At 34.3% G+C, this 12,968-nt stretch overlaps 1 protein-coding gene across 1 annotated transcript in view; it reads right to left on the bottom strand.

Moving 5' to 3' along the window:
- Positions 1-12,968, bottom strand: part of LOC131679305 (uncharacterized) — a 615,352-nt gene that overhangs the window by 49,608 nt on the left and 552,776 nt on the right. Inside the window, exon 20 of the mRNA XM_058960013.1 lies at positions 4,610-4,739. Coding sequence (XP_058815996.1) covers positions 4,610-4,739 — 130 coding nt within the window. The remainder of the gene's footprint in view (positions 1-4,609; positions 4,740-12,968) is intronic.

The following is a 12,968-nucleotide window of genomic DNA, read 5'->3' as shown; positions in this document are numbered from 1 at the left end:
CTATTCAAATGTTGATATGGAATAATAAAATCAATCAAGATCAATTTCGATTTTTTTTTAATTTTGCGGTGGTGTAATCCCTTAAGTGGTTGATTCAATGGCTTCTTTCAAAATTTATCGAACCTACTCCCATTCGTTCATTCGTTAGAGTAGTTTATGTTAAAGAGAGTGTACTAAATTAATAGGAACACTTAAATTTAGGAAGTTATGACCCTCGCTCCACAATGCAGTTTGCGACAGAATTGCTCAACTGAAAATTATTAAATGAAATGAATGAAAACAAACATTAGACTATAGCATTTTGTACGCATGCACTTCAGAGGTCCAAGGGTTACAATTTCTGTTCTAGTTCTCGGATCGCCAACACATTTTTTTCGATTTTTTGACCCAGTTCTCAAGGGAAATCCAGTTTTTAACTTTTTGCGTACATATTGCATTGAATGAAGAACTTAGATAATGTATTCATAAAGTATTAGTAATAATTCGATTGTCCGTTCATTTTAAAAGGCTATTTTCTATAACTTTACAACTGATTTAATTTCACTTTCAAAATTTCTCGAAATATCATGTTCTAAAAGTTCTCAACCGATATAATATTCGAAAACAGTTATAAAAATGTCGCATCACACTGGTAGATGGATTCAAAGCGTTTTTTTTTAAATAAGTGCACGAAAAAACATGCGCCCTTCTAAAACATACTTCTGAATCAAAATGGTTTTACTGTTAGTCGAAAACAAGATTTACAAAACGACCAGAACTGCCAAATATGAATCGGGAATGGTCGAGTTTATTGACATTCCCTATTTATTTCTAGGATTCATCATACACATCATGACGTTATTTATTTAACTGATAATCGATTTTTTACTTTGAATGGATATCGATATCTTTATCCTCAAGAAACTGACATAACTGGATCCTCAAGAAACTGACATAGGAACATGACTAAGATAAGCGAGCCACTCAATACGTTGTGTACATTGTGTTTAACTTCATTTTCTAGCCCTAATTTATTTCATTTGAAAATTTATCCCCGCCCTGTCACGAAATCTTGATTTTATCCCTACTGGTAATATATCAGTAGGGTATCTTAAATAAACTTGTTACGTCACTTTTCAGTTAACCGCAGCATCCATAAGCTACACATTGTCACAATTATATTCACCTATTCCACCCTTAATACAAGGCCTCTGTCTAGAATATACTTTTTTTTTGCATAACTAGTGGGTAGGTATCTGAATAAATAAAACTAATATCGTCCGGCGAACATGTTAGCGATGGCCCTCGCGATGCTAAATTGATATAATCCTTCGGTGTTCGCGATTCTGAAATACTTCGAGGTAATCTTTTTTCTGTGTTCGCGAACATCGCTTCGAAGCTCCGTGTTACTGTTTCAAAAATATCGATCACACGAACCAAGACCTTAGCTCGTGTTCGTCGAAAACTACGCAAAAGCTTTTACATATCTTTCCGAACATCAATGAAATGAACAAGAAGCTTCATTTGTCCTCGCCGAAGAGCATGCAAAAGTATCGCCCAAATGTCCGCAATTACGATGGTAAGCGATTGTGATGCGAAGCTTGTGAATACGAACCAGTAACGCAAAGCTTCGCGCTTTGAAAGTATTCGAACATAGGTTCGGTTCGAATATTTCCTGCCCTGGCATTAGGATTAGCGATAATAATTCAAATCAAGGATACTACTGGGAAATCATCTTTAGAAAAAGTCGATGTCGAAGTAAAGTTTGGAACTATGAACGCATGCACTTCAGAGATAGCGTGATATCAGGAGCTGCGATTTCTTTTCAACGCTTTTTTGTGAAAAGGTCGATACTTACAAATGTAAACATAAGGCTTTTTTCATACATGCGAATGAGGGCTTTGAAACGCAACAAATTAACCTAAAAATTTTGATTCTACGATATTGCTTTCTTAAACTACAGCAAAAAATACTACGGGAAAAACCATATTTTTGTTTATTTAAAGTTTCGCCCTCCACGCTCCATGCAAACAAACAGGGCGATACTTTTTTGCTAGCAGTTTAGAGGCGAAACTGTTATTTTCGTATTTTTTTAGGATTATCAAGCTGATACCAGCTGTAAATAGTAACAATGATCGCTATTGAAAAAACCCGGACGAAATCGGTGGTGTAAAACGGTAGTTATTGTAAAAAACGTAAGGGCGATACTTCAATGCTGATAGGTGGGACCGAAAAAGTAAACAATCGCCAAAGGGGCGATGCTATCATTTTGTCAATTTCAATAGCGAAAACAATTTAATTTAATAATTTCAAATACTTTATTAAGTTTTGGGTTTCGATCACTGAATCATGCAATCTAGGATGTAAAAATCACAATAGTTCTTAAATAGGAAATTAAACCAAGTCTGGAAATAATCACTGTTGATTTTCTTTGAATGGTGTCACTGCTAGTATCGCTTTTTTCAAGAAAAAGCCTTGATTTCTTAGTTCTCAGTCGCGTTGGAAATTTGAGTAAAGTATAAACTTCAAATCGATTAAAAAAATCGATTTTTTTGGCTCAGTACAATATATAACCCCTTTAGGAAAATTTAGTTTTCCCACCACAATGCATTGATTTAGGAATTTAGATTTTTTATTAACAGAGTATTAGCAATAATTCGTTTGTATGTCTATTTTATGGGCCATTTTTTGTTTTTCCATTGATTTGGTTTTAGATTTCTAGCACTGATGTTGTCCTATGGTGATTTGAGCGATACTCTGAGTCCTGCCACTATCCCATGTAGTATGTGTTATCAAAAACATCGCGAAGCATCAAGTTCTAAATGTTCTCAAACGATATAATATCCGAAGAGAGTGATAAGAGTTGTAAGAAATGTCTCATCACACTGTTAGGTGGATTAAATACGTTTTTAGTAATAATCAGACTTTGGCTTTAAAGTGATATGAAAAGTTCGAAAATCGACCAAGAAATAAAAGCTCCATTAGTTACTTCTGGAGTGATGTTAAAAACAACTATGCCAATGTATCAACGATTAGTCCAGCAGATTTTGAGTTATGGTATACATCGCAAAACCAGTTTTCGACGTGGCATCTGAATGAATAGATATACAATCTTTGTATCGAAAAAAAAAATTAAGGAATCCAATTTTTTGCCGATAATACCTCACACAACCCCCCTTAAGTTCCGACACGATTCGGGCAATTCTTCCGCATTCAACTTTTTGTGTCATTTTGCCAAGTCATCTGTCCAGTCTCAACTTTCACAACTTCTGTCATGCCCTGTGCAGTTCAGTTCTATCACTAAGAATTAAACGACAATTTGTTTTACAGTGGAAATGCTAATCGTCCAAGATCTGATGAAAAATTATATTGCCGTCATATTTAAAAGTGTTACTTAGGTTGTATGGCTTGGTTTTATTAACAATCTTTTATTTAATCATAGTTTAGACTCTTTCGAAAGCAGTAAAAATGTACGTAAACTTCCACTTGCTTATTGTGTTCTTTGTGAGGAAATATAACTGGAAAAGGGTACAAATTGTGATTATATTTTCTTTTCTTTTTCTCTTGTTAAACTAAATAAAAAATTGTGGTCAAATTTAACAGCTTCACTCATTTTGATAGCCATAAGTAAACTAACAAACGAAATCAATTTTTATTTAATGCATCTCTGCATCCAATTATAAAATTTCGTTCTACAGTTTGTTTCAAAATGATTCGACTTCTGCTAACCTGCAATATAACTCTTCGAAGTGGCGTTTTGAAATGAGCAATGAATGATACAATTGTTCATCTGTCGGTTGATTCGATGAAACATAAGCATCACTCCCAACTATCGGCTTTTCGGAGCTGAAGTTGATTTTTTTTGCAAGCCGAGCCTTTACAAATTAATCCAACAAACGATAAATCTATCATTAATTCTTGGTATCCAGCTGCCCAGAGCTATAAACACATGATAACACTTCTAAGAGTTGCATAAATTGTATCACTCATCAAGGTAAATCCAGATTTGTGTAGCTTTTTACCCTTTCCTACTAACAAAAACTCCGTCTCGTGCAAAAGTGGAGATGCAGAGGTATACACGGTCTCCATAATAACGTTTGCTACACTAACATTCCATTCCTTTCCCGATGATTGTAAGGACGTGGCCGGCGCCGTTATTGGCATTTCAAAGTATAGCACTCTCGAAACGTGAACATTGAGAATAGATAGCTACTCCCAAGCCTCATTCGTTGATTCTGTCTGCAATTTCGCTTGTTCTGGTCAATCACGGAGTAGCAACGGAGTAAGGTCATCATGCTCATGCTGATGCTCTTTATTATTATTGTTACAATAACATGATAGCACTTTCTGAATCGCCAAAGCTAAAAACGTGTGAAAAACGTGTCTTTTTACCGAATTTACATTTACAACTCCCCTCAACCATTCTAACGATCCCAAAACATTTCACAGTTGAAAATGTTCCTCCCCTAAAATCAATTCCATCTGAGTGCTGTTTCAGTGAACATGGCCAATCTCGCCTATTCTGGCCAACAGCTGTCATTCGACGAGAGCAACATAAAGTACGCGTCAAGTACCTACGCGCCATAAACTGTGTCAACCGAACCGGTGGTAGATGAAGTAATTTACTTACCATGATAATACTGCTAGCGCTGAAGGCGTAACCACTGAGCAAGTCCTCGGTGTTCAAGTACACCAAGTAAAACGAATGACACAGCACATTGGACACGAACAGCATGGCGGTCCGGTAGAGCAGTCCTATCCTGGAATTGGAAATGAACGAGAAGAAAAAAATTACATTGGATAACAAAGTTTCAGTTGACAACAAGGAGGGCGAAAATTTGCTAATAGTTTATATATAGCTCAATATCGTGGCAGATTTGCAGGAAAAAATAACTGATTTCAATGTTGTGCTTGGTGTTTGTCAACAAGAGGAGTAAATGGAATTTAGATGTTTTTTTTTTGCGTTACGGGTTCAGTGCGATGGTGAAACATTTCCTTGGTCACCGACGCCATCATGTGCACAAATAACTTATCGTAGTACATTTTACTAGACAAAAGCAACCTTAAAAAATGGAAGAATTTCAAACTGGTGAATCAAGTTTCCCCATAAGTCATTGGAAGTATAGCGATAGTTGGGCAAAAAGATTAACGTATTGTTTGAATGCAATTTACTGAACAGCGGAGGGTTGCCACGAAGGATTGTGAAAAATCATATACATTGTGAGCATAATCTAAATGCTTATTCTGTATCTAGAACCCGAATTATTTTAATATGTCTTAAATTGGAACAGTTTTCCTAATAGCTCTTACAATCGCTAACGAGAGAAAGCAGCAGTTGAATATCTGTCCCGTTCCCGATCAGTCTGTATAGTTCAAGATAAGTTATCATTAGCATTCGCCACTCGACAACAAGCTCCAAACTGACTGTAACGAGAGATTTTCATAGCAATCTGCCATTCTTAATATTTCGCATCAGCCAGCCAGTATTCCGTTTATTCTACTGAAACGATAGAAAGCTTATCCATAGCACTTGAACCTCAACAATCTACGATGGAATAATAAAATGACAAGATTGCTTCATTCCACTTTGGAACGTTCAGCTCCAATATTCTCGGTGTGTATGAAGTAAGGAGTTTAATTTATGATAATCTGAAGCATGGGAGTTGAATAAACCCTTTCCTTCTACCTGGTAGGATTGCTTCCATATTGCCAGTAGAAATCCAACCGTGTTATGTGCTGATGAAAGTATTTCCGGTTTCGTAACTGGTAAAAAAAAAACTTCAAGTACTTTGATGAATAGCAAATTCAATCAACAGAAACGAAAGTTCTACCGGGGTAAATATCCCTTGCATCGAGTGATCGCTGGCTACTAGTCCTACCCATAAAGGTGGATAAAAATCGAGCTAAGTTAAAGCGTGTCAAACTGCAATCTTTTCTGTCGACCTTTTTCCTCTTGAGAATGGTAGGAAATAGAAAAACCATTAAAATGAGACCGAACTTTTTATAAGTTCATTCGAGCTATGGGGACTAAGTTGCACAGCTGATTCGAGTTCCTTGAGTTTTTTTTTTGTAGTCGAACACACATAGAACAACTTTTCATTCGAGTTTCCTTTAACCATGGTTTGTTGAAATACCAAAAAGTTTTACATAAACAATCTCTTTCTTCTGGTTAGTAGTTATTTCGGAGGCATGTTGTGGTGTAATGTATTTCTTCCTCGATTCATGCGAAAATTAATTCTCTTCGAAACGGAGAGGCTTTTTTCTCAATCGCAAAGGGGAAAAAGTTTAAAAAAATGTCCAGGAGGCTGGGTGAAGTTTATCGAAAAGTACCTTTTATTTGCAAAAAAGTTTCAACAATCGATTGCAGGTAGTTAAACTTGGTAGCGTATCACCATGCTGGCTTTGCTACAATTCACCCTTTTGCTTTGGTTTATTGTCTAGAATGACTGTATAACTTGGTTTATTCGAAAACTCGAGTACTGCAGAAAGTTCGAACGGTCACATGAGACGATTCAGCTTGTTCCACACCCAATCTTTACTTCGAGTTTTCATTTAAACTAAAATTCACAATTTGCCTCAATTTTTCGAGTTTTCAATTAGTTTTGGCTCTATATGTCTGAAGGAAACGCCAAAAACATAAACTTAATTTACAAGAAACCAAACCATCGAATATTTTTGTAGGGCGTCTTTGGCGGAATTATTCATATCAATATTCCCCACAATCATGGTTTACCATGATCGAACTAAAAAAAATAGCTTTTATACTGATGAAGTAGAAAGTTGGTGTCTTTGACAAAGTTTTAGAAATGCTGCCGTAAAAAATGTAAAAATTAACTTTGAAACGAATGAGTATTTTACATACATTCTTCAACAATATAATGTGGTTTTAATGTCTTCACATTTGTCTGGATCATCGTTTGCACGTCACAATGGCAAATGTTAAAATATTTAAAAAAAAATAAATTTAAGGGGGTTGTCATAGAAAAACACTTAAAAAACGATAATACGGTGCTACAGTGATTTTGTAGTATAGGTTGTAGATCTAGCCCGATCAGAACGACATAACAGAAAGCTATCAAATTTATATCTCATGTTGATATTTATTACTCACTGTGTTATCTTTGTGATATCCCAATCAGCAAGGCAAGCAAACTTATATCAAGATTATATCTTCTGGTGATATGATTGAACTGCTTATATGTTATAAATGTACGCATACAACGATGATACTATAATATATTACATATTCTTTCACAATTATCTTCGAATGCTAACTGTATACTGTAGAGCGGGCAAATGACCAGTTGATTAAAGCCCCTATAAACAAATCAATCAATCAACTGTGAATGATTGTTATATTACACAGATGACCGTCTATTTGCTAATACGCTGAAGCCTCTTTTTATGCGTCGTTTTTTGACTTTTTAAAGCAAATTTTCGAAGTTTTTATTGATTTTCTAATATTTGCGTTTTCCACATAGATATTCAAAGTTCCACAAGTTTGAGAATAGATAAGTTTTAGAAGCAAGTGGTCGGAAAATTCGAAAGTAAGGTGTTCAACTTACTTGGTTGCATTTTGATTAAGAAATTACCTATTTTCTGAGACACTCGTCTGACACGCAATTTCGAATATGGGGCTTATGATTTCAATGTTTAAGACTTTATTCAAAAAGTTTTGGAATCGTAAAGTTATCAACAAGCTATTCTAAAGATAATAATTTTCATATAAAACTTATTTTAAAGAAGATACAGGAAGTATCAAGCACTCCAGATGAGATAAAGAAACGCAGATTCAAATAAAATAGCATTTTTTAAACTATTTATTATGGTTTAGCCAAATGATCATATAATTAATTTTCTTTTAATTAATTGTGCATATTGCGAAAACGAATTTTCAGAAGTCAATAAACTGTTTGATATATATTGATTTCCACTATACCGTTATAAATTTGGAGGATCTTCAGTCCGATTTCTCCAATTTATGTGGGATTTTGATAAACAACCGAAACTTGTCCAGTTTGTGGGTATCTGATTTTGTGCGTTCTCCGAATTACCAAAGTATTGCAATTTAAACCCCCGCATAAAAATGTTTGAGCTTGAGATTCATTCCACCTAAGATAAGTTTGACATTTTACGGTTGAACTGACAATTGCTTTGAATGCGCATATGTGCTAATGTTTGTTTCCGTTGTATTCGATGGTGCTTCGTTCGTCTTAAAAAAATCATCGAGCTAACAAATTTTCGTAATATACAAGCCACTTGATTCATTTTGTTCAAATTGTTGAAAGATTAATATTTGTGAGTATGCTGCATAGAGCTATCAATATTTCAAAATGACCTAGAAATCTCTGAATATATACATATCCCAGATGGTATTTCTGTTTGCTGTTACAATTTAAATATGTGTTTTAGATAATGCTTGAAATAGCTAAAAGCTTCAATGTAAAAATATTGAATAATTTCCCCCTTAATATTAAATAAAATTTAGAAAAGAAAATGTATTTTAGAAAATATGAAATATTCTAAAATTCGTCACACCGAAGAATCCTCAGCAATTCCTCAAATTTTCAGATTATCTGTTACAACAGATAATCTGTTATAATATTCGCAGTTGATAGATTGAACTATTGTAAAAAATGTATTTCTGGGAATTTATTAGGTGTGAGATAATTGTACTAGTTTGCTTAATCATCCCCATATTAAAAATGCCAATAACAAAACCCCGAAAGCGACTTTACTTGAAATCTCAAAATGCAAACCTCAAAAGTTTGGTATTTGTTTCTTTGAATCTATTCGGAATCATAAGTAACATTTGTAGTATTCTCCGTAAAATAATGTAGGTAAATTATCCGCCCAATGTTACCATATCGCATCGACATTATTTCTAAAAATCGTGTAAAACATGTAAACGTACAAGAGAAGCACCGAGGCGCACTATTCAGAATCAAAAAAACCCCACTTTCCTAATCTGAAAAGATATTATAAAGCTATTCAGTCTATCGTAATATAGGCAGCTGTAGTAGTGAGCAAAACTGAATGAAAACAAAGCGTACGATACAAGGAAAACAAACAGTCCTTAGGCTTTGGCAAAGTTCAATGTGTGCGTTCATCTGCAACATCTGCATCTATAATCGTTTTGCCCTTGACGGATGCGTGGAATATTATGCTAACATTATAGGGGAAGATGGGGTAAAACGCACCCCCGGGGCAAAATGCACCCCTTGCTTATATCGAAAACAGCTGAAAATTTCTAGAAAACGGTAACACCAGTCGAAAGTCAGCCATAGTAAACATACTTTGTCAAAGTTTGATAACCGTACATCAATAGCAGCTCGAGAAATAAATAAAAAACAATAACGTGCTCTTCTCATGTAATTATTGTGGCTCGTAAAACAAGGATTGTCCGCTCTTATAAATACTGTTTTACTATTATATTTGAGCATTCCAGTTCTATTTATACCGCTGTTCATTATTCTGTCGCACTACATATGAAAAATCTACAAAATAATTCACTTTTTGCTAAATTTATATATCTACTCCATCGGGGGCAAAATGCCCTCTTCTCTGTTTTTTCTGATTTTTAATCGAAAGCAGAAAAATCGTTCTGAAAACCTACCAATTGCATAACCTAAGGCTATTTAATATCACGCTTTTGTGAAATCTCTTCAGAAAACAAAAATACTTGCTTGTTCGCCGAGCATTATGCCCCGTTGTTGTAGGGCATTATGCCCCGTTGTTGTGGTGCATTTTGCCCCCGCACAGGAGCGTTTTGCCCCGCTTATTTTTCAAAAGGTGATTTTTATTGATTTTGAAGAATTGAATTATTTTCATGTTTTTGAATATTTTGCAAAGCGTTATGATTTTGATTACAGAGGAAAATGTTGGCTAAACGATATCATTAATAAAATTCTCCCAATTGATGTTCTATAGCTTAGTTATGAGCATATTTCCTTAGGGGGTGCGTTTTACCCCATCTTCCCCTACATTGGTTGAAAGCAACGTCGTTGGTTCATCTAGGAAACATCCCCATAAAACTCAGAATACCCAGGTTCAAATCGCTATACAGTAATGTTTCGATTATATCACGGTCGGTCTGTATTTTAGCGTGATATATTTGAAGCGTGATATATTCAAAGCAAAACAAAAAATTACATTCAAATATTAATCTATAATTCTATAAACAAAAAGTAATAAAAAGATAAAGTTATTCAAAAAGAATAAATTATAGTAGGGTAAAGAGCCTATTTTTGCTATGTATCTATTTTCATACTACCCATTTCAAGCCGTTGGTTAGAGCAGCGTTCGCCATCTTTGTTTAGCGCATTGGGTCAAATGGTATGGCATCAGCGGATAATTTTTCTCCACATAGCTTCACTTTACGTATCCCGCACCGTTTTTTAAAATTGTTGAACCACCAAAATCTAAACTTGATGGAATTTGGCACGTTAAGATGTATTCGAAGGGACTACGATTCAGTTCTCGTTGTTTCAACATCCATATAAATAGTCCAATATCCAATCGTTGATGTTGTCCTTCCAAAAGAAAAGGTCCATTCAAGAGAAAATGCCATATCTTGGCATACCTACCACATCTTTCCTATTTTGTTTTTCTCATCATTGTGTTAGATTTTCCTGGGGATAACAAACAATTAAGCGAATAAAAATGAAGTCATTTTTTACCCGCTACACCAGACGCCTTCTTAAGGAAACGGCAATTAAGTTACGAATAATTTAAAACAAAAACTACTACTTAACTACTGTTTCTACTACTTAGACCTCTAAAAAGATTTCAGATTCATTCCTAGAATATATTCTTTAAGATAAAAGAATAAAAAAGTTCGACTTTTTTAACATCATGTATAAACCCTTAACGAAATAGTCCGAAACCCAATAATAGGCTCATTACCCTTAAGCAATTTAAAAATATCTTAAAAGTATCAGAACATGTGGCTTAATTGGGTCACAACGCAGTGTGCATTGCATGTTTTTCAAAAAGCGTGATATAATCGAGACAAAACCGTGATATCTCGACAAACATAGGATTACGGCCTAAAAGCCAGATGTCAAAATCCACTTTGAATGGAAATTCCGGACAAACCGTTACACGCCAATCACAGATGTTGGTAGTAAACGAAAGGAAAAAGTTTTCTCTTTCATAAACTGTTGTGAACTGTGTTCGACTAATAACGGTTTGTCTGAAATTTCCATTCAAAGTGGATTTTGACAGTTGGCTTTTAGGCCGTAATCATATGTTTGTCGAGATATAATCGAGGGTGATATAAACGAGTATTGATATAAACGCATAGTGATATAATCGAAACATTACTGTATCAACAAATAACAATCAGCGTGTCATATATTCATAATAACAATCAGCCAAGCATGTATGCAATAATTTGACAAAGCTATATGAAGCTTTTTGCTTGCATACGAAAAGCGCCTTTATGTATGCTATATTTTTCTATTCTATTCTATTCTATTCTATTTTTAGACATGCACGCTAAATTTGTTGATACTATACAAAAGGTAATAAAAGCTATATTGGCCGTGGGAGAACCTAACAAAATTTGTTATAATTCTGATAGAAGCCTATCACAGGTTGTCATATTTTTGATATATACTAGAAGAAATTCTGTTATGTTTTCTGTTATTTTACCAACTAACGAGACCAGAGCTATAACACAACTTGTTATCATAACAAAGTAATACAGTCTGTAATAATTTTATTTCTTTCTGATCGGGTCGACAAACATAATACAAGACAGTGTTTGAAGAATTTTGTGTACCCTCAAAATCTTGATTTATGGCAAAAAACAATTTTTCGGAACTTTCGGCATTAAAAAAAATTCTACGCGGTCATTTTTTAACCGATTTTAAATTTTTTGAGTGTTCTGAAAAGAACACCTTTCCAACGGCACGCTATGTTTTGTTCTTTTGTCAAGGATACTTTGCGGTTTTGGGTCAACAATATGAAAACAACCATAATTTTGCGATTATTCCATGAAAAATATGAAAATTTCAACGACCCGTCCCCCTGATCTTACGAATATTATATTATCCCCTCTTTTATATGTATAAGTTAGCTGTAAAGTTTTTTTAGTTTCAATATATAAAACAAAATAATATTTAAATGTGTAACCCCCTAGTTTTAAGAAATTCAAAATGTAAAACAATGAAAAAATGGCACCTTTAAACTATCGCATACGTGCCTTATCAAATAAACAAATTGAAAAAAAAATACTTTTTCAAATTAGAAACTTGCTCGAATGCACTGTTGGGGTTAGCGGGGTATTGTATCGCACTATAAGATGCTATGATTATATCTTTCATTATGTTTACCAATTTCAAGCTCAAAGTTTACACACAAACATTTGAATGTATACGTAATCTAGCAAAAAAAATCTTTTTTTGGAAAATTTTATATGAGACTGTCTCCCTAATAAATGATCCAACAATGATATGTGTAAGAAATGTTTCATCTCACTGATGGTGGGTTAAGTTGGTTTTTTCTTCATTTTTCAATTTTGAATATAATTTATCATAATAATATGGTTAGAATATCTAGCAATATAAATTTCGTACCTTAAAACTAAATCAAATCCTTGTGTGTTTTCCACTGCCAACACAAACCATCTTTGACTTTGAAATTCAAATTTTGAAATACAAACAAAGAGAAGGAAAGGCGAATTCGTGTGTCGAATCAACAAGCGCCATAGCAAGCTGAAATATGGCGGGATTCTTACAGTCCACTTTCGAAAAAAAAATTGATGACAGCCGGAATATTGACAAAATTTGCAGGTTGCAAGATTTTCTTTCAAGCCTCGTTGTTTCTCTTTTCTATTTTCATGTAAGAAATGGAGAGACTAAAAAGCGACATCTTATGGCACAATTTAGAGATACGACTATGTAGGGCTTTGTTTACGTAGTTATGCTTGCGGTCGACCGTAAGTGCGGCCCGGGACTAGAGGTCATAAAGTGAAAGTAGTTAAA

Source organism: Topomyia yanbarensis, chromosome 2 (genome assembly GCF_030247195.1).
Source record: "Topomyia yanbarensis strain Yona2022 chromosome 2, ASM3024719v1, whole genome shotgun sequence".
Lineage (NCBI taxonomy): Eukaryota > Metazoa > Arthropoda > Insecta > Diptera > Culicidae > Topomyia > Topomyia yanbarensis.
This window is presented reverse-complemented; position numbering and strand designations above follow the sequence as displayed.